The sequence below is a fragment of the Delphinus delphis genome, chromosome 2, assembly GCF_949987515.2.
Source record: "Delphinus delphis chromosome 2, mDelDel1.2, whole genome shotgun sequence".
In the NCBI taxonomy this organism is placed as follows: Eukaryota; Metazoa; Chordata; class Mammalia; order Artiodactyla; family Delphinidae; genus Delphinus; species Delphinus delphis.
Window position 1 is genome coordinate 47,811,939 of NC_082684.1, and position 22,454 is coordinate 47,834,392.

The window sequence follows — 22,454 nt, forward strand, 5'->3', positions numbered from 1 at the left end:
AAATTCCACTTATGGTGATACATTCCTTTGTGTTAAACATTGACCTATCTCTACTACCCTTTTAAAAATTTTAAATACTCCTATGGACAGAGACTTTCAGCATGAATGAAATATCTCATTTTTCCCCTGGAACAGAAGAAATCAGATAGCAGAAGCAACTCAGAAGAGGAAGCACTGAAAGACAGAAAAAGAGAGAAGAAAAGGAAAACAGAAGCACCAGGCAGCATCAACCCTTTGTTAAATCACTGTTACTATGGACAGCATTGGACTTTTGAATACAATATCCTACCTTAGCTACATCTTTAGAATGAAAAAGTCAAAATAGTTTATAGGTTTACTATTGTTGTGCCCCAAATCAAGGATTAAATATAGACTCATTAATATTGATGTAGTGAGATAATATTTTGCGATATTAACCTAGAGTTCTCCCCCTTACTCTCACCCCTCTACCCCTCCCCCACCCCTCCACTCAGTAGTGCCTGGCATTCCTAGGCCCTTCCCTGGGCCCCGCAGTAAGTCCTTCTACATTTGCTGTCTCCAGAGGGACCTAGGAAGCCTGCTAGGTCCTTCACCTTTGCCCACTTGGCCTAGCGTGGGAGAGTAGAAATGGCTGCACAAGGTCTCCCCTTGCCCAGAGTGCCTGAGACAGCTTCGCAGAGTTTTCCATGTACCACTGTGGCCTTCAAGTTGAACAATGCCCAACATACAACTGAGAGAGGACCAGCAGGCCTGAAGATGCCTTGAGATCGGGACAAGGGAGACACAAGAGTGACCCACTGGCCAACCATCAAAGATCAGAGAGGAAAGCTGACGATCTTGGCAGATGCCAGGATGGCTAAATGATGACAACATAAAACACATGTCCCGGCTCCCCACCTCCAGTCTGGCGCCTGGCAGAGGTGAGCACCCCAGAACTCAGACCCTGAGATGAATTTTGACCACCTGGCAGAATAGAGAAAAAAGAGGGAACGTCCCTTGCATAACTGCATATGTAGCCCGAAATGGGTACACTCTACGTTGGTTAATAGAAGTTGCAATTTAAACAGAGAGAAAAGTGTTTTTAAAAAACAAGGAGGAGCTTCCCTGGTGGCGCAGTGGTTGAGAGTCCTCCTGCCGATGCAGGGGACACGGGTTCGTGCCCCGGTCCGGGAAGATCCCACGTGCCGCGGAGCGGCTAGGCCCGTGAGCCATGGCCGCTGAGCCTGCGCGTCGCGGAGCCTGTGCTCCGCGACGGGAGAGGCCCCAAGAGTGAGAGGCCCGCGTACCGCAAACAAACAAACAAACAAACAAACAAAAAAACAAGGAGATAGGGCATAAGGTTAACATGGACAGAAGCAAATCGAGAGCCTCTACCTCATGCCGTGGGAGTCACATGGCCCTTGTACTTGGATGACAAGTATAAGGATCCTCTCCCAGGACCCCAGTGTAGGGGCAGCGCCACCCACACGCACACTCCAGAGGCTTTGCCCAGTGTGAACTGATGCATGAAGTTGGCCAGGATTATATTTCGTTTAGCAAGAGTTACAATATGACATTTTTTTCAGACCCTGAATTCTGAAAATTCCTTTGCAAGAGCACTGAAACCTGAATATTGTAAAGGAAAGAAAAGGGTCAGAGTTGGGAGAGGAATATAAAACACTGTAAAACACAAGAATAAGGTAAGAAAAGAATGAAAAAATGAGAGAAGCATAGAGAAGAGAGAGAATACATAAGATCATGTAAGCAGTTACTAAGCCACATCCAATGTTCCCCCAACCCGCGGGACATTCCCACTATCTCAATAGCTTTAGTTCCCTCTGGGTGAACATAACATATCAGTGTAATTGCTTACATCTTGGTAGGTGCTAATAATGGCATGCCTATGCCCCCATTTGGCAAAAGAGCCAAAAGTCTTATGTAGTCATAGACACCAAATTTGGGGGTAAGAAAAATAATCATAGAGGATCATAGCTAGAAACAACCTTAGCTCTATTTCCTCCTATTGCATATGAGAAAAGTCAGACCCTGTGAGACTAAAAGGGTTGCCAGAGGTCACATGTCTAGCTGGTGGCAGACCTAAGTCTAGAATCCTGGTTTCCTAATTTCCTGTCCCATGCTTGTTCCACTCCTTCATTCCCATATGCTACTATTCACTCTATATCTTGAAACACAGATGCTTTCCCTGATCTCTGTTAATAGTACCAAATTTTTTCTTTCCATTTCTATGAAGGACCCTGCTAAGGACTTCCAGGATCCACAAGGCCAACTGCACCCACCTACAGAAAGAAAGAGAAAGTTACTAGAGCCCAAATATTATTTTTCCAAACCCAGAGCTCTTCCTGGAAAAGTTCTGAAAAATACTTCCATGCAACAGTTATTAAAACAAAACAAAACAAAACAAAAACAGTTAACTGGGGCTTCCCTGGTGGCGCAGTGGTTAAGAATCCGCCTGCCAACGCAGGGGACACGGGTTCAAGCCCTGGTCCAGGAAGATCCCACATGCCGCGGAGCAACTAAACCCGCGTGCCACAACTACTGAAGCCCGCGCACCTAGAACCCATGCTCCGCAACAAGAGAAGCCACCGCAGTGAGAAGACCACACACCGCAACCAAGAGTAGCCCCCGCTCGCCGCAACTAGAGAAAGCCCGCGCGCAGCAACGAAGACCCAATGCAGCCATAAATAAATTAAATAAATAAATATTTAAAAAAAAAAAAAAAACAGTTAACTGGTTCTCTAGTCACTTGAGTACAGTTGATGGACCAGATGACAGCAAGCCTCCATTGGGCAAAGGGTAAGCCATCATTGCATCATCGTGTCCTTGGTGAGCTGTGGGGAACATAGTTAAAACATAGGAAGTAAACAGAAGAAATCTAGACAGGAAAATGGGGCTTTGCTTAATGTTATTGCCAATCAAACAGAATTGCTGTTCTGTTATTTCTTTGAAACAAGGAAGCAATATTTATGTTCATTTGGGGAAGGGCATCTTCTAAGAAGGTTGCAGTATTTGTTAAAATATGTATCTGAAAACTCTTTATTCTTGAAGTGAAGGCAAACTTAAGGAAGCCTAATTAAGGTAGGCTATCTTTGCAATGAAGTAGGACGATTAAAAATGGATGGCATAGCCATTTTAAGGAGGCCTAGAGGGCTTCCCTGGTGGCGCAGTGGTTGGGGGTCTGCCTGCCGATGCAGGGGACACGGGTTCGTGCCCCGGTCCGGGAAGATCCCACATGCAGAGCAGCTGGGCCCGTGAGCCATGGCCGTTGAGCCTGCGCGTCCGGAGCCTGTGCTCCGCAACGGGAGAGGCCACAACAGTAAGAGGCCCACATACCGCAATAAAAAAAAAAAAAAAAAAGGAGGCCTAGAAAACTGTTCCTCGTGGGTCATGGACACTGAGAAGGAAAAAAAAGAAAAGGACTTTCTGAAAATGGAAATCCCCTAATTCTTGATGCTGATGCCTCCTAATTTTTGTGGAAGGACAAAATTTCTTTAAAAGGACACCTCTGTTCAATTTGAAAAAAATGAGTTCTGGGCTGTTCTTGTGTGATATCCACTTATACAGAGCCTCATGATACATTAGCATCACTTATCAAGCAGCAAGTTCTACTGAGAGACAGTATAATGGATGGAAGAAGTCAGTGCATAATTCAGTCCTTTCTCATGGGTTTTGCCACAGCTAGATTTCCAACAACATGCCTGTGCAGATCATTTCTAGAACTGTTCCCTCATCTTTACAATTGTGATAGGCAATCTCATTTTCTTTAATCCATCTTATACTCCATTGACTAATTAATCTTCCTTTCAAAAAGAGGGAAGGGGCTGAGATGATGTTACTCTTCTACTAAAAAAACAGTCTGTGTGTTCCTAGTATTACAGAATAAATTCTAGCCTCACGAGCGTGGTACTGGCTCAGGGGCCTCTGTGATCTAGCAAAAACAAACTTTGCTTGGCACAAAATAGAATGCAAGTATTGTTTCACTTTATATTTGGTTTTGTTAATGTGCCAAATAAACCTTTTATCCAATTCTTTTAACCATTCTTAAGTTGTCTTTCCCTCTTCAGCTAATTTTCTTTTCATAACTTCTGCCCAGTTTTTTGACAGGGGTTTGTTAGTTTTTCCAATCTATGAATAGGATCTCTTTATCTATTAAGATTTATAATCTTATGTCAGTCATCTTTATGACAACTTTTTCAGTTTGTTGATGATACTAACTTATGGGTGAATTTAGAAAGTCAAAACATTTATCACTTAATTGATAGGGCCAGAGTTTTTCTTCCACACAACTCATGTCTAGAATCTCTTTCTGGAAGTTTTTCCTCTTACCCTCTGTCTTTCCTGTTTTCTACCAGATTCATATGGAACTATCCAGTGTTTTCTGGCTCCAACTCTTTCATACACTGACATTGATTGGTCTTAAGAGTTTTAACCCTTTGTGCCTTTACCAATCTGATAAACTATTGTGACTTTATTGGGTTAATGGAAAAAAGCTATCTTTTTCCTTCCAGATGGCAGAACTTCCATTGTACCCAGGATGCCCTAGCTGGGCCTGGGCCTTAAGATTTTTCAAACCTGGGTGAGTGGGAGACAATAGAAAATACATATTGGTCCCTGCTGCCAGCTCCTGGCACAGAGCTCCTGTAACCCTTGTAATTTCCTAGGTGATAGGAGTGTCTTTTGTTCTAATGAAGTGACTCTGATTCAGCTCCTGGATGGCTTCTGGATGAGGGCTGGGCTGGTTACCCTAAAGACCAAGCCTTGATTGGAAGCTTAGAATTTTCAGCCCTGCCCCCTCCCCCCCCCCCATTCTCTTGAGAAGGGAGAAGGAATGAAAATGGAATTACTGATAGATCACGTCTGCATGATGACGTCTCCATAAAATCTCAAAAGTATGCGGTTCGGAGAGCTTCCCAGTTGGTGAACACATGAAGGTGCCGGGAGAGTGTGGGCTCAGAGAGGGCATGGAAGCTCTAGGCCCTGTCCCTCATCCCTTGCCCTATGTATCTCTTCATCTGGCTGTTCATCTGTAGCCTTTATCATATCCTTTAATAAACTGGTAAAAGTAAGTAAGTGTTTCCCTGAGTTCTGTGAGCCACTCTAGCAAATTAAAACTAGGAGAGATTGTGGAAATCTGCATTTGCAGCCAAGTTAGACAGAAGTGGTGGGTAACCTGGGAACCTACTACTTTCAGTTGGCATCTGAAGTGCGGTGGGAGGGGCAGCTTGTGGGACTGAGCCCTGCAGGATCTGACACTATCTCCAGGTAGATAGTGTCAGAATTTAGTTAAATTGTAGGACACCCAGCTGGTGTCATGGAGAATTTCTTGGTGTGGGAAAAACCTCCACACATTTGGTGACCAGAAGTGTCAGAAGTGAAGCATTCTGTTTGAGGTAAAGGAGACACACAGGAGAAAAAGGCAGTAGGGAAGAACTGGGTTTTCCCCTAACAGGAGGAAGGGGAAAAGTTGAGGGTTTTCCTATACAGTGAGTATAAGTGAGAACGTCGTCATATAAGAGTTGTAGTTTCTTTTGTACCCAGAAGCAGAGACTTCTTTCTTTGCCTTCGGCGGAGACTATTCCTTTGTTCTTGGGAGAAGCTATTAAGGTGCTTGACCTTTTTCGTGTATTAACTTGACCACAGATGCTACATGTTCCAATCTGAGCACATACTGTTCTGTGCTAGTTGACCCCAGGCTTTATCTTCATCTTTTATGTTGGGAAGGGGAAAGACAGGAAGAAGAAGGGAACTGAGAGTTGGCCCTAGGGACTGGAAATTGAAGGGAGAGGTTGAAGTGGAAGCTTTGTGACTCTAGGCAGAGTCTCTAAGTTTCAGGTGAAAGGTGTTTCTCAGAGCCCAGAAGAGGGCTGATCTCTTCTCCTCCCAGCTCAGCCTGGCACTACTCTGGCACCTGGATGGTGGAGGCTCGGGGAGAGTCTGAAGACAGCAACTTGGCAAAGCTACTGCCAATATCAGGAGAGGATGGCGCCATTAGTAAGGTGACAGTGAGGTTCCTTCAAGATACTTGGAGGCCAGTAAGAACACGTGGGTAGACACAGTGCTACCAGAGCAGTAGAAATGGAATGTGGTGGGCGAGGATGATTATTGTAGTGGACAGAACAGATTGTGAGAAGATGTAAGCCATCCTTTTGGGGACAACCAGAAAATATTTGGGAAATGTTTGACTAGCAATCCAGTCAGTAGGAGCTTAAGTAATAATTTGTGCATTAAAAACTTAATATGACCTCATTTATACTTAGTGAAAAGCCTGGCCATACCAGTTATGCACACTTTAAGGGTACATATACAAGAACAATACACCTACCTTTATTATATAACTCAAGAAAGTGCCTCAAATTATGGGTGTATATCAGACCAGGTAGGAAGGAAGGACTCACCATGGCAGGCTGTTGAAGAAATATCAATATTCTGAAGCAGGTTGAGCTTTGCAATGTCCTTCCCATCAAAACTGAGCAAAAACTTACACAGGATAAGCCCCTGGTGGGACCATATGAGAAAGATGATAATATCAGTACAGTACTTTTTCAATTATACAAGTAACATACAAATGTATGCTTATATAAAGTTCAATGAATATAGAACTTAAGGTCAACTTTATTTTCTTTCCGGAAGTAACTATGTGGGTAATTTGCAGCTTATCCTTTCAAACTTTTACCAATTATTGACACAGATGTAGGTGAATATATACAAACGTGTCTATATACACATATAGAGTGTGGGTTTGTGTTTTTAATGTAAAAATGCAATCAAACCACAGATAATTCTTCTGTAACTTGTTGTTTTCACTTAGTAATACAACTTGGAGACCTTTCTGTGCCAATACATTCTTTTTAATTGCTCTTTGCCTAATGTTCCATAGCTTCACAGATGTACAATAGATTATTTAACCATTCTGCTATTTTTATTCCAATGCCAAGATACTTCCTACTCTGGGTTACTTTTTTGTTTTGTTTGTTCTTATTGTGTTGTTTTCAAAACAGAGATAATACAGTTTGAATTGTATTTTCTAGTACTATGTCTCTGTAAGTGTTTAGGAAAGATACTCTCTCCCATTGCCCAACCCGCAAAACGTTCTGTAGAAAACCCATGACTTCTCTGAGAAATTTCGGAAAAGAATATCCATAGTAAAGTACTACAATAATATATTTATCATCTAAAATTCTAAAGATGAAAATAAGTAATTCCCTTTGCTAAATAATGTTTATTTCCTTGTTTGTATGTAAAGAAAGATATCAATAACTGTTTCATTTTATCAAGACCATGGATCATATAACTAATATACTGGAAAGCTCAGAGCCAAACTGTGGTCCATCTCTACTTCACAAATACATGAGAATTTATCCTGTATGTTTTATTTGCTGACTTCTTATTTTTCTAAACTCACTTTTCCCCTTTATCCAATTTTTTTCACTTATATTCATTGCTTTGAATGCACTTCTAGAGATCACCTTAAATTCTTTTTGAGTAGGTGAGAAGATGAACAGATAATTGGATGGGCGGAGAATGGAAATGGCCGAATGAGTCAAAAGCCACTTTTTCTGGAGCAACCTCTGCAAATATCATTTTTGTTTTGTAATGAATAACTGCCCTTACTGTAGTAAACATTTTGCAAAATCTTCTTTGTACCATATGCTTTTCAGTATTTGGAATGTTGAAACTCCTGCGTCTGTATTTATGATTTTACACTTACTTTTTTTTTTTTTTTTTTTTTGCGGTACGTGGGCCTCTCACTGTTGTGGCCTTTCCCGTTGCGGAGCACAGGCTCCGGACGCGCAGGCTCAGCAGCCATGGCTCACGGGCCCTGCCGCTCCGCGGCATGTGGGATCTTCCCAGACCGGGGCATGAACCCGTGTCCCCTGCATCGACAGGCCGACTCTCAACCACTGCACTACCAGGGAAGCCCTACACCTACCATTTTAATTTACATATACAAGAGTTCTCCAAGTAAAAATTAATCTAATCATTGTTTATATATATGTTCAACAAAGTTGTTTAAACACTTGTGTTTGCATATTCTAAAATTCTTGTCCACCTGGAACATTAAAATGTGACCCTTTTTGGAGATAGAGTCTTTGCAGATGTAATTACTTAAGATGAGGTCATACTGGATTAGAGTGGGACCTAACTCCAAGGGCTAGTGTCCTTATAAGGGGAGGACACACAGCAACACAAATACACAAGGAAGAAGTGTGTCTTTGTGATGACAGAGGGAGAGATTGGAGTGATGCAGCTATAAAACAAGGATTGCCAGCAACCATCAGAAGCTAGGAGAGAGGCATGGAACAGTTTCTCCCTCAGAGTCTCCAGAAGGAACCTACCCTGACTTTGGACTTCTAGCATTCAAAACTATGAGAGAATAAGTTTTTATTGTGTTAAGCCACTCGGTTTGTGGAAACTCGTTATGGCAGCCCTAGGGAACTGATACACTGTCCCTCTATGCCTTTATTAAAATTATCTCAAGAGCACCTGTGGATTATAGTTTCTAACCTGGAAGTACAGTTATATGAGTGATCAAGGTTTATCCTTTCTAACTTGAGAAGCATGGTAATATGAATACTTAGATGAGGGACTATTTGTATGCTCTCACTGATGACTAAGTATTAGTTTGAATCAAACTAATCAAACATAAGGAGTGAAGAAATAATGAGTGTAAAGGCAAGTCCGTTGTTACTCGTTTCTTGTATTCAAAATGCAAGTTGTTAAATCTTGAAGAAGATTGTATTCCTGAAGAACTTTGCTTTCCTACCATCCCATTTTAATTCATCAATGACCTTACCCTAACAGCTGTTTAGTGTGGGTCAAAAAGCCGGTCGGAAAGTTGTGAAAGAGGTTTTATCTGTGGGCTTGTGAGTCTAGAATTATATATTATTCAAACTGAAACCTTATATTTGAAATGCTGACTTTATGGTGTAAGGATAAACACTCTTAAGCAGCAGTTGCAAAAACAGTGAATCGATTCTGCCACTCAGTCCTTGAAACACTCTGCAAATTACCCAGAGTTGCTCTAATGGAAATCCCTACTGAAACATGACTTCTTTCTTCTCTCCTTTTTCTCTTGTTATATGAAAACCAGAATAAACTATACACATACATGATGCTGCTTTTAAGTCTTTCTCAGCCTAATATTATGCTTATCAATTACTTTGTGTTGAAGGCCCATATGAGTTATATACTATATAACTGCTGTATTTCCAGTTTATATACTAAATTTTCAGTTTAGCCCCAGGGTGAGATAGGAAAGAACCCTGAAGCACAAACGTCATCAAATGCATCTATAATGCATGCATAATGCAGACCTCACAGCAGCCTATGGTTATGGTCCAATTCACTTTTCTATAATGAAAGTTCAGGGAAATAGCTAAATCTGCTCTTTCTGATACAAACAAGCTGAGGATTTTGCGGCTGCCTCCATTGAGCATCAATATTGTATTGATTTACATTTTCTTTCATTTGAATATAAACCTTCAATACCATTGACCTTTATTTCCAGAAGGAATATAAAAAAAAATTTTATGATGTTTTGATAAGTACAGTTTTGTGGGCAGACTTCTTGCAAATCTTTAAGTAGATGCACTTAATAATTCTACCTCTTAAGTGTGACTTCAGTTAAACATAAAAACAACAAACCATCAGCAAAATAGCACTAGACAATAAATATTTGTTGAAAGAATAAACAAAAGGATGAACGACTTTATTCATTATGTATTCCTACGTTATTTCTGCTTGCCTAGCTACCTTTTTGATTGTAACTTGGCTTCCTCTTTTGATTTGCCTTTAGGGAAAGAATGACTCCTGTGGTCATTCTGGCCTTACAGTTATCAATATTTTCCTCACAGGAACTAAAAAGTTGGCATTCTGGGTTTATTTAAAGATACCTCTAGATAGTTGAATGCTTCACTGCAGGACCTAGGATAATGCCTGAAACTCTGTAGACATCTTATACAGGTTCAATGAATGTTTCCTGCTTCAGGCTAGGTTATCATTCCATTTAGTCTGTGACCAAAGACACTCTCTGCTATGGTCTGAATGTTTGTGTCTCTCCAAAATTCATATGTTGAAATCCTAATCCCCAAGGTGATGGCATTAGGTGGGTAGATCTTCATCTGTGAAGATCTTTGGAGGGTGATTATGTCATGAAGGCCCTTATAAAGAAGCCTCACAGAGCTCCTCAGCCCCTTCCAATAAGTGAAGACCCAATGAAAAGACAACATCTATGAACCAGGAAGCTCTCACCAGACACGGTATCTGCCAGCACCATGACCTTGAACTTACTAGCCTCCTGAACTATAAGAAAGAAATGTTGTTTATAAGCCACCCAGTTTGTTATATTTTGTTATAGCAGCCTGAGACTAAGACACTCACATTTTAAGAAACTAAATAAATAGTAATCCTAAAATAAAAAATTTAAATGTAGCAGATGGCTTATCAAATAGGATATACAGCAGACGGAGGGGATTGTTATATGACTTTCTTCACTCTAAATATTCTGCCATATACTTTGGACAAAGCCATTTCAGGTGCAGGTGTGGGTTATTGGCTCATAATAAATTACATGGCATAAGGCTAACCCTAATATTTTTACACAGGTGAAAATGGATTAAAATGGACAACAGGGACAACCTTTAAGAGAGAAGAAAAGGGGGCTTCCCTGGTGGCGCAGTGGTTGAGAGTCCGCCTGCCGATGCAGGGGACACGGGTTTGTGCCGGGTCCGGGAGGATCCCACATGCCGCGGAGCGGCTGGGCCCGTGAGCCACGGCCGCTGAGACTGCGCGTCCGGAGCCTGTGCTCCGCAACGGGAGAGGCCACAACAGTGAGAGGCCCACGTACCGCAAAAAAAAAAAAAAAAAGAGAGAGAGAGAAGAAAAGGGAAGGGTAGCACAAAATTGCACCATGTAACTTTTGAGAGGCGGCAAGGGGAAGATGGCTGCTATTGCTAGATAGCCCCTGCCATGTGCCAAATAGTAAATGGAGCACGGCAAGATGTGCCGATGAGATGCTTCAGTCTCTTATACTACAAACCAGCTGGCTTTGCCTCTTTTTCTCTCCCAGCCAATGAGAACTTTCCAGGCTTGGCTCCACATCCACCTGGTTATTGCAGCAGCATGGGTCCACAAATGCCAAAAGTCTGAATCGATCATACTTATTTGGCTTATGTGAAGAAGGCTTGGTCTTGGGTAATTATTTAAAAAAAAAAATAGAATGCTTTGCATACAACCATGGAAGTTCAGATACTGCTGTGTGAATCGCATACACTAATAATGTAGAGTGGTGAGGACCCACCTGACACCTGTTCCAACAGGTTGGGACTGGAATAGAGGAACCCTTCCCCCTCTTGTCAGGATCATGTGATCTGAAAAGATGCTCTAGAAAGCAAAGGTAGGATAGTGGTAGCAGGAAGAATCAGATAAAAGATGACTTCTTAAAGCAGAAGACGTTGAATAGAGCAGCTTTGTGGCTTTTGCCTTGATATGGCTAAGGAATAACAATGAAATAAACACATACGGTTATGTGAAATTAGGTATTATACTTTCAAATATCTTTTATTCACTGTCAGCCTGAGGTTGGCTACATGGCTCTGTCCTTCTGGTCCCAGCTCATTTCCAAGAGACAGAGGCAATCTCAACTAACTCCCACAAATACTGATTGATATCTGCCCTCACCGAGGTCTAAATCAAGATAGTGAGGTCAGGAGAGAACCTGAGGTTCCCTGCTCCTGCCAAATGGATAGTGATTTTGTTCATCATCTCTGAGGATCAACATTTTCTTCAAGAAAGATCATGCTACCTAAAAAATTGTGGCCTTAGGCAATGGTCCCCAAGAGGATAATCTTCTCAGCATAACCTAATAAGCACAACATTTAAACAACAGGAACATTCATTCAGTACAGGGAAGGGAATAATTTTTTTCTTTTTTTTTTTTTTTACAGAGGAAAATACTCTGACCAGGTAGCTGTACAGGTAGTCCATCAAGAAACCTAAAGGGATAGAGATATTTTAAAAGTTGTGATATCCCGTATATTAAATAACCTTTATAGTACTTTGCACACTGTACTATAATGTATCTGTTTACTTGTATGTATCCCCCACTAGGCAATAATGTCCTTGAAGAAGGAACTGAGTCTCTCCCATTCTCTTTTGTATTGGAACCTAGCACAGAGATACCTGGCACATAGGTGACCATCAAAACACTGTAGAATGAATGCTGTTATGGGTAGCAAATAGATCAAAGCTCAGAGCTAATTTCAGATTCTGAAAGTTGTCCACAGAAAGACTGGAGAAGAAATTGACATGCAGGTACTCAGAAAGCAATATAAACAGAAACAAGGGCTCTGATCTTATGTGCTTTGAGTCAGGGCTGCAGTGTCCAGTTGGGCGGGTTGTTCACTGTGTAAGATTATCCAGCCAAGGGCACAAATTGGAGCAGAAATCCAGCCTACGCTCTACTTACCAAGCCATGACTGCCAACAGTGTTTTGTATCTGCCCATGAGAAGCAATGCCTTTTTTCAAACACATACAAGCTAGAGATTGTCCTTTTTTTGTTGTTTTGTTTTTTATTTTTGGCTGCGTTGGGTCTTCGTTGCTGCACATGGGCTTACTCTAGTTGCGCCAAACGGGGACAACTCTTCGTTGCTGTGCGCAGGCTTCTCACTGCTGTGGCTTCTCTTTGTTGCGGAGCACCGGCTCTAGGCACATGGACTTCAGTAGTTGCAGCACACAGGCTCAGTAGTTGTGGCTCGGGGGTCCTAGAGTGCGAGGGCTTCAGTAGTTGTGGCATGTGGGCTTAGTTACTCTGCGGCATGTGGGATCTTCCCAGACCAGGGATCAAACCCGTGTCCCCTGCGTCGACAGGCAGATTCTTAACCACTGCACCACCAGGGAAGTCCCAGACTGTCCTGTTTTAAATAATGGCGATCTCTGACAGGTTAGATCCCAGCAGCAAGAAAAAAATGCTCTATCAATCTGATTCCATCACAAATGGAGGAAAAAGAAACTGAATATTGTCTGATCTTGAATTGAGAATACTGACATTGGAGATTGTTTTTCTCTGGATTTTTAACATAGGGTGATTGGCTTATAAAACTTTTTTTGTAATATAAAAGAACCGCATAGGGGAGCCTCAGCATTCAACCTGATCCCAGGAAATAAGCTACAGAATCAGAGATGCATGGAGAACAGGTTCCAGTTCTGCAGGGGGCCAGGGTTCTATCCTTGGTTGGGGAACTAGATCCTGCATGCCGCAACTAAAAAGGTCCCATGTGCTGCAACTAAGACCTGGCGCAGCCAAATAAATAAATAAATATTAATTTTTTACAAAAAGGTTACAGAATTCCATTGCTATGAGACTTTAAGAGAGCATCTAGTCCAATAATCATTTAATTTTACAGATGAGGAAACCAAACAGATGGAGATTAAGTGACCAGCCTGTGGTTAGTTATCAAAACTAAGTCTAGAACCTGGTTTTCTGGTTTTCAATCCAGTAATCTATCACAACTGGCTGTGCTTGACACCATTATAATCAACATTGACGGTGCATCCACTGTGTGGGAGAGATTGAGACATATAGACTTGGTCTCCAACAGGGGCATTACAATGAGGTTGAGAAAACAGGAAATAAGTATTGCAAGACTAGCAGTAATATGAAATGGCATATGAAGGGAGATTTAGACTTGGGTTTGAGTGGGAGTGGTGGCACAACGTAAGCAATCAGTTGGCAAGTGGTGGAGTGCCCTCGCGTAGGCCGACAATTCTGGAGGGACCAGAACCAGGTGATTGATAAGGTCCAGCTGGGGCTGCAGGCAGGCCTAAGGTCACAAATCCAGTGTCAGGAGAATCCAATTTCCCAGGGCCCTCTCGACGGGTAGCTTAAGCCTTTGGGCTCGAGACCCGCATTGCAAGGATGAGTCGGCTAAAGCTTCTCCACACCTGGACTCTGACCCTCAGAAGGGCGGGGTCCGAAGCAGCAGCACGGCAGGGAGAAGGGAGAGGAGGTGAAGGGAATTAAGGAATCATGAGCTGACCCCTCCCCCGCGGCGGGAAGGGCAAGAGGCGCGGATCCCGCACTGCTTGGGCTGAGTAGGGACTTCCGGGACTGCACACGCTGCCGGCGGGGCAGGGCTCCGGGCCAAGCGCCACCTACGTCGAGCTGCGTGACAATGGGGCGGGCGGCGGAACACGACTGCGGCGGCCGGGGGCCTCGGTGGGGGCGGAGCCGCCGCCGCTGCCGCCGCAGCCCCGGTCAGGATTTGAAAGATTAAAAACTCCTGGTGGAGAGGGCGGCGGCGTTGAATGTGTGGCGGAAGCGCTGTGGGCCACGGCTCGGCGCCGGGCCGGGCAGCCGGCTGCATCTCCACAGCATGAATTACCCGGGCCACGGGCCTCCCCGAAACCCCGAGCATAACGGCCGGGGCGGCGGCGGCGGTGCCACTGCTTGGGAGCTGGGCGCGGATGCGCAGCCGGCGTTCGGCGGCAGCGTCTGCTGCTTCGACCACCTGCCCGCCGGGGACCCGGGCGACGACGAGGTGCCCCTGGCCCTGCTGCGCGGGGAGCCCGGACTGCATTTGGCGTCGGGAGCGGAGGACCACAACCACCACCTGACGCTGGACCCCTGCCTCAGTGACGAGAACTATGACTTCAGCTCGGCCGAGTCGGGCTCCTCGCTGCGCTACTACAGCGAGGGCGAGAGTGGTGGCGGCGGCAGCTCCTCGTCGTTGCACCCGCCGCAGCAGTCGCCGCTGGTCCCGACGAACTCGGGGGGCGGCGGGACGACCGGAGGGGGGCCCGGGGAGAGGAAGCGTACCCGGCTTGGCGGCGCGGCCGCCCGGCACCGCTACGAGGTCGTGACGGAGCTGGGCCCGGAGGAGGTGCGCTGGTTCTACAAGGAGGACAAGAAGACCTGGAAGCCCTTCATCGGCTACGACTCGTTCCGCATCGAGCTCGCCTTCCGAACCCTGCCGCAGGCCACCGGGGCCCGGGCCCGGGCGCAGGACCCGGACGGCGACCATGTGGGCGGCCCGGCCTCCCCCGCGGGGCCGGCGTCCAGCTCCGCGGAGGACGACGCCGAGGACCGCGTCTGCGGCTTCTGTCCGCGCATTGCCGGGCACGGGCGCGAGATGGAGGAGCTGGTGAACATCGAGCGGGTGTGTGTGCGGGGCGGCCTCTACGAGGTGGATGTGACCCAAGGAGAATGCTACCCGGTGTATTGGAACCGTGAGTAGCCGGCCGGGGGAGGGAGCGGGACGGGCTGCCTCTACGGGGGCCGACACGCACCCGGGTGGCTTTGGAACTTGACCGCGGGGAGAGCGAGGCGCGTGAGGCCTGGCGTTTGGTTCGAGTAGGGTGGAGACCGTGCAGGCAGCACCGGCAGGTGAAGGGTAAAGCGAGCAGATGGCAAAACCCCAGCCGCCTGGGGGATACTGCCGGGGTAGCGCCCCCTGGGTCAGCCGGGTGCTGCTGCCATCCCCTGGAGGTGATCCAGGAACGGATGGCCAGCGCCAAAGCTTTAATTTCGTGATCCTACCTGAGCTTCGTCCACCCCGGGATCTGATTCGGTCTCATTTACCCTGAACTGCCTGATTTAAATACCAGTCTGCCCTCTGGGTTGGGAACGTTTGAGAGAATCTGAATCAGTTATGGACTTGGGAAAAGAATCTGAATCAGTTATGGACTTGGGAAAAGAAAATTAATCCCTGGCGGGAAGGGAAGGGAGATAGGTTGTTCCCAGTGGTGCGTTTGGGAGAGGTGGAAAGCACTGGTCGAAGCATTTGTGGCAGGTGGAGTCCGCTCACTCTCTCTATGTGGAATACTCGTTTTTCTCTCTCAGGTCCTTGTTTACATCTTTTCATTTTTGCCTCTTAACCTTGAAAAGGTACAAGGTTTATGCCTTGGTTTTCTCCTCTGTAAAATAGGGATTACTGTATCTACTTCATAGGGTTGTTGTGGAGATTAAATGAGGCAATATACCTAAGGGCCTTGGAACTGTGCTTGGTACGCACGTGTGATGTAGGTGTTAACAGTAAGTCCTTATTCATTACACAACAACACAGTTAGGTTTGTAATTAGGTTAAGGAGGAAGGCCGTCAGAAATATCCACCATTGCATGTAGCAAATGCTTTATATATATACATGTATATAATATTCTATAATAGCAGAAGCTATTGGCCCCCAGTAATTTGTGATACATAGCTATAATTTTTATGGTCCCAGTGGCCTAGCTCAGATGTCTTCCGTACATCTTACAACATTCTGCCTTGTATTAATTATATGTATTGATGACTTAGCTTCCTTTCTGTATGTTTAGCATCTTCTGGGCAAAGTCCATCACCTTTGTCTTCATATTCTCATAGGGCCTAGTGCAGAAAATATTTTTTAAAATAGGTATTGAATTGCATAAGCGATTCTATAATGTTAAAACATTCACGTTAAGCATGAGTCACTAAGATAGCAATTACAAGATGTATCAAATCACCAAACAAAATAAGCATAGCAGGAAATTCAGTTTCTTACTACACTTTAAGATGACATTGAAGGCATTTGTTACCACTTTCACAAGGCCAGATTCATATGGGACTTGTCACATCATTCACTCCTTTTGATTATAAGCTCACTAAGGACAGGATATGCTTGTATTCACTCACTCATTCATCTTTTTCCTTTTTACCAGTATTTGTACATCACACAGTACTCTTGTGAAGGCAATAGGAAAGGTGAAAAAAAAAAGGACAATCCTTACCCTTGAGGAGCTTCCCACTAAGTCTTTTCTTCAGATGACCTAGACATCATGATAGGTTTTTTTTTTCCTTTGAAGATAGAAGCACAAGGACTTAATTGGAGTCATAAAGTTGGATAAAATGCAGGGCATCCTTGGAGAGGCCTGGAAACCAAGAGATGAATCTTACCTTTAGATCAACTGAAGTATATTCACCTAGAATACTGTGTGTTCTTTTGGTTTATGATAAGATTGTTAATGCTTACACCGTGCTTGACTGTCTACAAAGTGATTTTTTCACATTCATTATTTCATAGTGATAGCAGCAAGTGAATGCTAATGTTCTTTATATGAAGAAGCGGACTCAGTGAAATTAATGAACTTGTCCAAGGTCACTCACCTAGAAAGTGGTAAAACAGTTCATAGTCTAGTGGGGGAATACAGCCCAGTGTCCAAAGAGCATCTGACCCACCTAGGGATGAGGATGTCAGAAAAACTTCTCAGATTATGTGAGACTGAGTCTTCAGGGATGAATTTAATCAGACAGAAGAACCAGGGAGATGGAGAGAAAGGCATACCAGCCAGATGGAGTAACATATGCAAGGATACAGAAGCATTAAACCTCATAGCACTTTGAGGAAATTAGGGCTATACCTGCAGGGGTCAAACCACACAGCTTAGGTTTGAGATTTGACCACCACAGAGACAGACATGTTTGATTAGGGACATGAGGTGATTGTGAAGGAAGCATCTGCCTGTGAATGGTGCATTTGGGAGAGTAGCTAGAAAAGGAAGAGGGTAGCATGCAGTGCTAAGGAGTTTGGACTTTACCCTGTATCAGGGAACCAAACACTTGAAGGTTCTCTATTACTTAGATGATTAGTGACAACACAAAGGTTGAATTGGACAGTTGGAGAATATCATTAGAATGCTAGTGTCATAAATCGAGGAACAGTTAGGACCTACAAAAATTAACCGGAAAGGAAAAGCTTAGTCTTCTCAAATCTTCTTTCCTAAATCAGATCACCAATAGACCAACTATAGCTTATAAATTAATTTTTGTTTACTGGCATAACAGCAACACCTATTTTTGACTCCATTTTAGCATTTTCTAGATAGTTTTCTGCAAGATACAATCCTGTGGGTGTCCCAGGCCTCCATATGAGTTGAAAGGAAAATAGTGCTTTTTGTCCATAATTTACTACTTCTCAAAAAATCCCATGTAACTTTGTTCTAGTTGGCTCTTCAGGTCTTTGTGTATTATGTAAGTTTTCACACCGTCTCAGGAGGGTTCAGTCCCAGTATGGACTCTTCAGCCTTTCTTCAAATGGAAGGACTCTTATGAACTTTGCAGCTTTTCACCTTCCTCCTTTTTACTTTTCTTTTTAAACCTTTCTGGAAAATTTCCAAATAGTGGTAATGAAAGGTTAAAAAAGAGTCCAATATGTTCCTACATATAATGGTGGTAGGATTCTAGTGACTTTTGTGACCTAAGTACACTTTATCTGGGTATTGAAGCCAATACGTTAGCTATCTATGCCTAGTCTAAAAGAAAGGTGTTAATTTAATTTATATTTACTTTTCCTTTTGAATTCTTACTGACAGATAAAATTTGAACCAATTTGGGGTACATGAATTGGAAGGGGAACAAAAGTTTTGTCTACCATAGCTAGGAAGCCAATATTATTACATGTGAAAACTTTAATTATAGGAAACTTATTTTTGTTTATTGACTGTTCAGATAGTTTTCTCAATGCATGTGGACATTTTAGATAAAAACTGATCATTGCTGATAATGGCTAAGTGAACTCCCTGCTCCCTGTGTTTTAACGAAGCTGCTTGTAGCCACCTTATAGGCTTGTTTTGAGAATTACAACATGCTTAGAACAATAGTAGACACAAAGTACTAGGTGTTAACTATATCTGTGTGGATCTCAGAAAACTTTATACCTTACTTGTAGAAACTCACATGAAGGTTAATAAGACTGGGTATTCAAACTGTTGAGTACCCAAGGTTTGGTGTCACTGGCCTTTACCTCATCACAGGTGAAATGTTTGTCAAGAATAATAACAAGAAATGGCCGAAGCATTTAGTAGTAGGCTATGGGAAGGCATTTGGAACATTACAGAGATATTTGATGAGTTAAGAATAGTTTTAGGACTTCCCTGGTGGCGCAGTGGTTAAGAATCCGCCTGCCAATGCAGGGGACACGGGTTCAAACCCTGGTCCGGGAAGATCCCACATGCCATGGAGCACGAAGACCCAATGAAGCCAAAAATTAAAAAAAAAACAAAAAACAAACAAAACAAAAAAAGAATAGTTTTAAAGCAATTCTGATAGCAGTGATGTGTGCAGTGTGCACTAGGCAATATGTAATATCCATTCATTGACTAAATTAGTTATTTTTTTAACTTTATTTTATTTTTATTTTGGCTGTGATGGGTCTTCATTGCTGCATGCAAGCTTTCCCTAGTTGCGGTGAGTGGGGACTGCCCTTCGTTGCGGTGCGCAGGCTTCTCATTGCAGTGGCTTCTCTTGTTGCAGAGCACGGGCTGTAGTCACATGGGCTTCAGTAGCCATGGCATGTGGCATCAGTAGTTGTGGCACACGGGCTTAGTTGCTTTGCGGCATGTGGGATCTTCCCAGACCAGGGATCGAAGCCGTGTCCCCTGCATTGGCAGGCAGATTCTTAACCACTGCGCCACCAGAGAAGTCCTGAATTAGTTATTTAATTGACCAAATAGTTATATGAATGTGTAGTTTCCAGAAGCAGTCATTAACTATAAGCCACAGCTTCCCTCACCCCTGCCCTTCCCCCATTTTGTGTACTATCAGGCCTATGTACATTATTATAATTCTAAGCCATTTGCAGTTTCAAACACTTCAGAAATTAATCAGTCTTCATGATATGTTGAAGAGAAAATATTATTATCCCAATAAAATATTGGAAAGTATTATCCCAATAAAAAGGCAGAAAAATTAGGGCTTTTTCTGCAAGTACCCAAATTATATGATTTCTATTAACTTGGCGTAGCTGTAACCATCTCTTAGGTCTTTCTCATTCAAGGGTTAATAACCTTAATAAGTAATAATCCTTTATGAAGCACAAGGCATCAGGGGAAAGTAATAGAGTCCAAGCTGGTAGAAGGTACTCTTTCTTGATCAGTTTCTGCCTTCAGTAAAGCAGAGCTATAGGGACTAGAGATGCCTGACTCTAAAAAATTTGGGAGACTTTTATCTTTTACTCTTTTTAACTGCATTATCTCCCACTAGCTCAGCCTGGAAAGCAGCCTTGGGCTGCACTGGAATTCTGACTGTTCAGGTTTTAGAACCCTGGCGGAAATCTTCTGAGAGCTCCGTTCCAGATCAAGCCTGCTTTAGACTTTGTTTCAGAGACCTACTGAAATAGCACAAAGATATGAATGACTAATGGGTGACTTGTATGGAGGGTAGGACTTGGCACTACCTGACCAAAGCATTCAGGACTTTCTTTCCCTTTGCATTGTACCATTAGTTTAAAAACTGATTTAATATCAGTTATTGATCCACCTTGTTTGTGTATGGCTCAAATGTGATAATGCATGTTGTGCAAGTTACTTTATATAAATGTTCAGACTAATTAGTATGCTTTTCTTTCCTCCATCTGTCATCACGCTCTTGTTTCCTCCTTTACTATTTTGCCGTAAAAAAAGACTTTTTCTACTCTTCCCTCTTCCAAATTTTATTTCCTGGGTCTTTTATCTTCACATTACACCCTGTAATTTCTGCTTTGCTAAGATCTTTGCTGTCTGAAACCCTACGGCTGATTCTTTTCTGTAGAGAGCAAGGAAAAGCTGGCTATGCTGTGCTGGTCATGGAATCCTCTGAGAATTATCCTCACTGGGTGAGGAGAGTAGGGGGGTAAAAAGGAGAGAGGGAAGTATGGCATGTGTTCACAGGAAGCCTAAGATGAAGATTCCTGGCAGAAGAGATGGGGAGGTAGGCAGTCCTAGAATCCCTGATTGTTGGGCAGTCTGATTCAAGACCTTTATCTTTTCATGAGTCTGATGAAATTTAAACTGTGCACTTTATCAAGAAGAACTTCAACACTGATGAAGGTTATAGATATAGTCTCTTCTTTTTTTTTGCCACAGTACATTCCTAGAAGCTCAGTTAAAAAGTAAAACAAGGAAAAACATTTTTATAGCCACTATATTTAACCTACAATTCTACTGTTTTGAGCTTGCCTTGGTGAAGGGAAATTGTGCCTATAAAAGATGTTGAGGGCCTCCCTGGTGGTGCAGTGGTTGAGAGCCCGCCTGCCGATGCAGGGGACACGGGTTCGTGCCCTGGTCCGGGAAGATCCCACATGCCGCAGAGTGGCTGGGCCCGTGAGCCATGGCCGCTGAGCCTGCGCGTCCGAAGTGCTTCGCAACGGGAGAGGCCACAATAGTGAGAGACTCGCGTACCGCCAAAAAAAAAAAAAAAAAAGAGAGATGTTGAACCACTGACACAAGAGTGGATTAATGGGATGAAAAGCGTAATACAGATACTTTTTTGATATCCCTGGATTAGGGGACACGTGGAATTCAAAGTGGTGAAAAATAGAAATCGCCTGTGCTAGAGAACTAAGGGAAAATGGTAGAAATATTGATATGATCATATAAAAGTAATTCTATGTTATTCTAATTTTGCCAGATTACCATACAATAAGAATAAACTATACAATCATTAATATTTGTTCTAATATCTTGTTACATTTAACTATATCTACATAATCTTTATAATCATTACACTTGTGTGTTCAAATAAACTCTCTTCACTGACTGTTGGGGGCAAGGCCAGTCTTTGGAAATTACAATGTTGTTAATATTTCTGTACCCAAGGACCTCAGATATCTGGAATCTTTGAGAAATATAAATTCCATCTGAATGGATGGCTTTTCCAAATAGTTGAGAGTTAAGCTTTTATTTGCTATTGTAGAATTTTAACCATATGAATGGAAAACTCTCTAATATTACTATTCTCCCTTTGGCTACTTCTCAGTGAACCATCATTCTGAACATCGATGCAGGTAGTTCTTGGGACACATGATATAGGACAAAGAACTGGATGAACTATGCTAAAACATAAGACTCTAAATCACATGCTGTGGAAGGAGCTGCAAAAATAACTGTAGGTGAAGCACAAGGAGCAGAGTTGGAATTACTCCTGAGCCTTGATATACGTAGTTAAATGCAATCCCACCTTGTATTTTACTACTTACTACAGATAATCAACTTTCAGTTAATATTTTATCGACTGAATACATTATTTGCTTCTCATTCTATAGAATTGCTTATAAGTAGGCCCAGGGTATCCCGTTTCTGCCTGATTCACCCACGTAGATCTTCAGGAAAACTTGTATTTTAACAGCTGATATAAATGTTAATGTTAAGTACCCCCCACGTTTGTTTATGGTTTGGAAAATGAAATCTTTGCTGTGAATCCAAAGATATTGCAAGGAGAGTCTACTTCAAAGAGACTGTCGAGGACCACTCAGCCTGAGGAAAGCACAGTACACTGCTCAAGCACTTTCAATGGCATTCCCTCTTCCATGCTGGCTCTCCACTACTGAAATGAACCCGTATATATGTCTGGCACTAAATGAGACAGGTGTACGTGTCTGTAATGTAATGTAATGCTCTTCTTGTTTAAGACTAGCACCCTACCCATGGTTCTGCTCTTTGCCTTTCACTAGAAAAAAATTGGGACCTTTATATTTTAGAATATCT

General features: G+C 43.1%; 1 protein-coding gene and 1 pseudogene across 7 annotated transcripts in view; both read left to right on the forward strand.

Moving 5' to 3' along the window:
• Positions 1 to 13,987, forward strand: part of LOC132417827 (nuclear cap-binding protein subunit 2-like) — a 38,484-nt pseudogene extending 24,497 nt beyond the window's left edge.
• A 259-nt stretch (positions 13,988 to 14,246) lies between these two features.
• Positions 14,247 to 22,454, forward strand: part of DDHD1 (DDHD domain containing 1) — a 90,979-nt gene continuing 82,771 nt past the window's right edge. For all 7 annotated transcript variants that reach the window (XM_060004548.1, XM_060004543.1, XM_060004545.1 and 4 more), the window contains exon 1: positions 14,247 to 15,202. In XM_060004548.1, the coding sequence (XP_059860531.1) occupies positions 14,350 to 15,202 (853 nt within the window). In that variant the 5' untranslated portion in view covers positions 14,247 to 14,349. The remainder of the gene's footprint in view (positions 15,203 to 22,454) is intronic.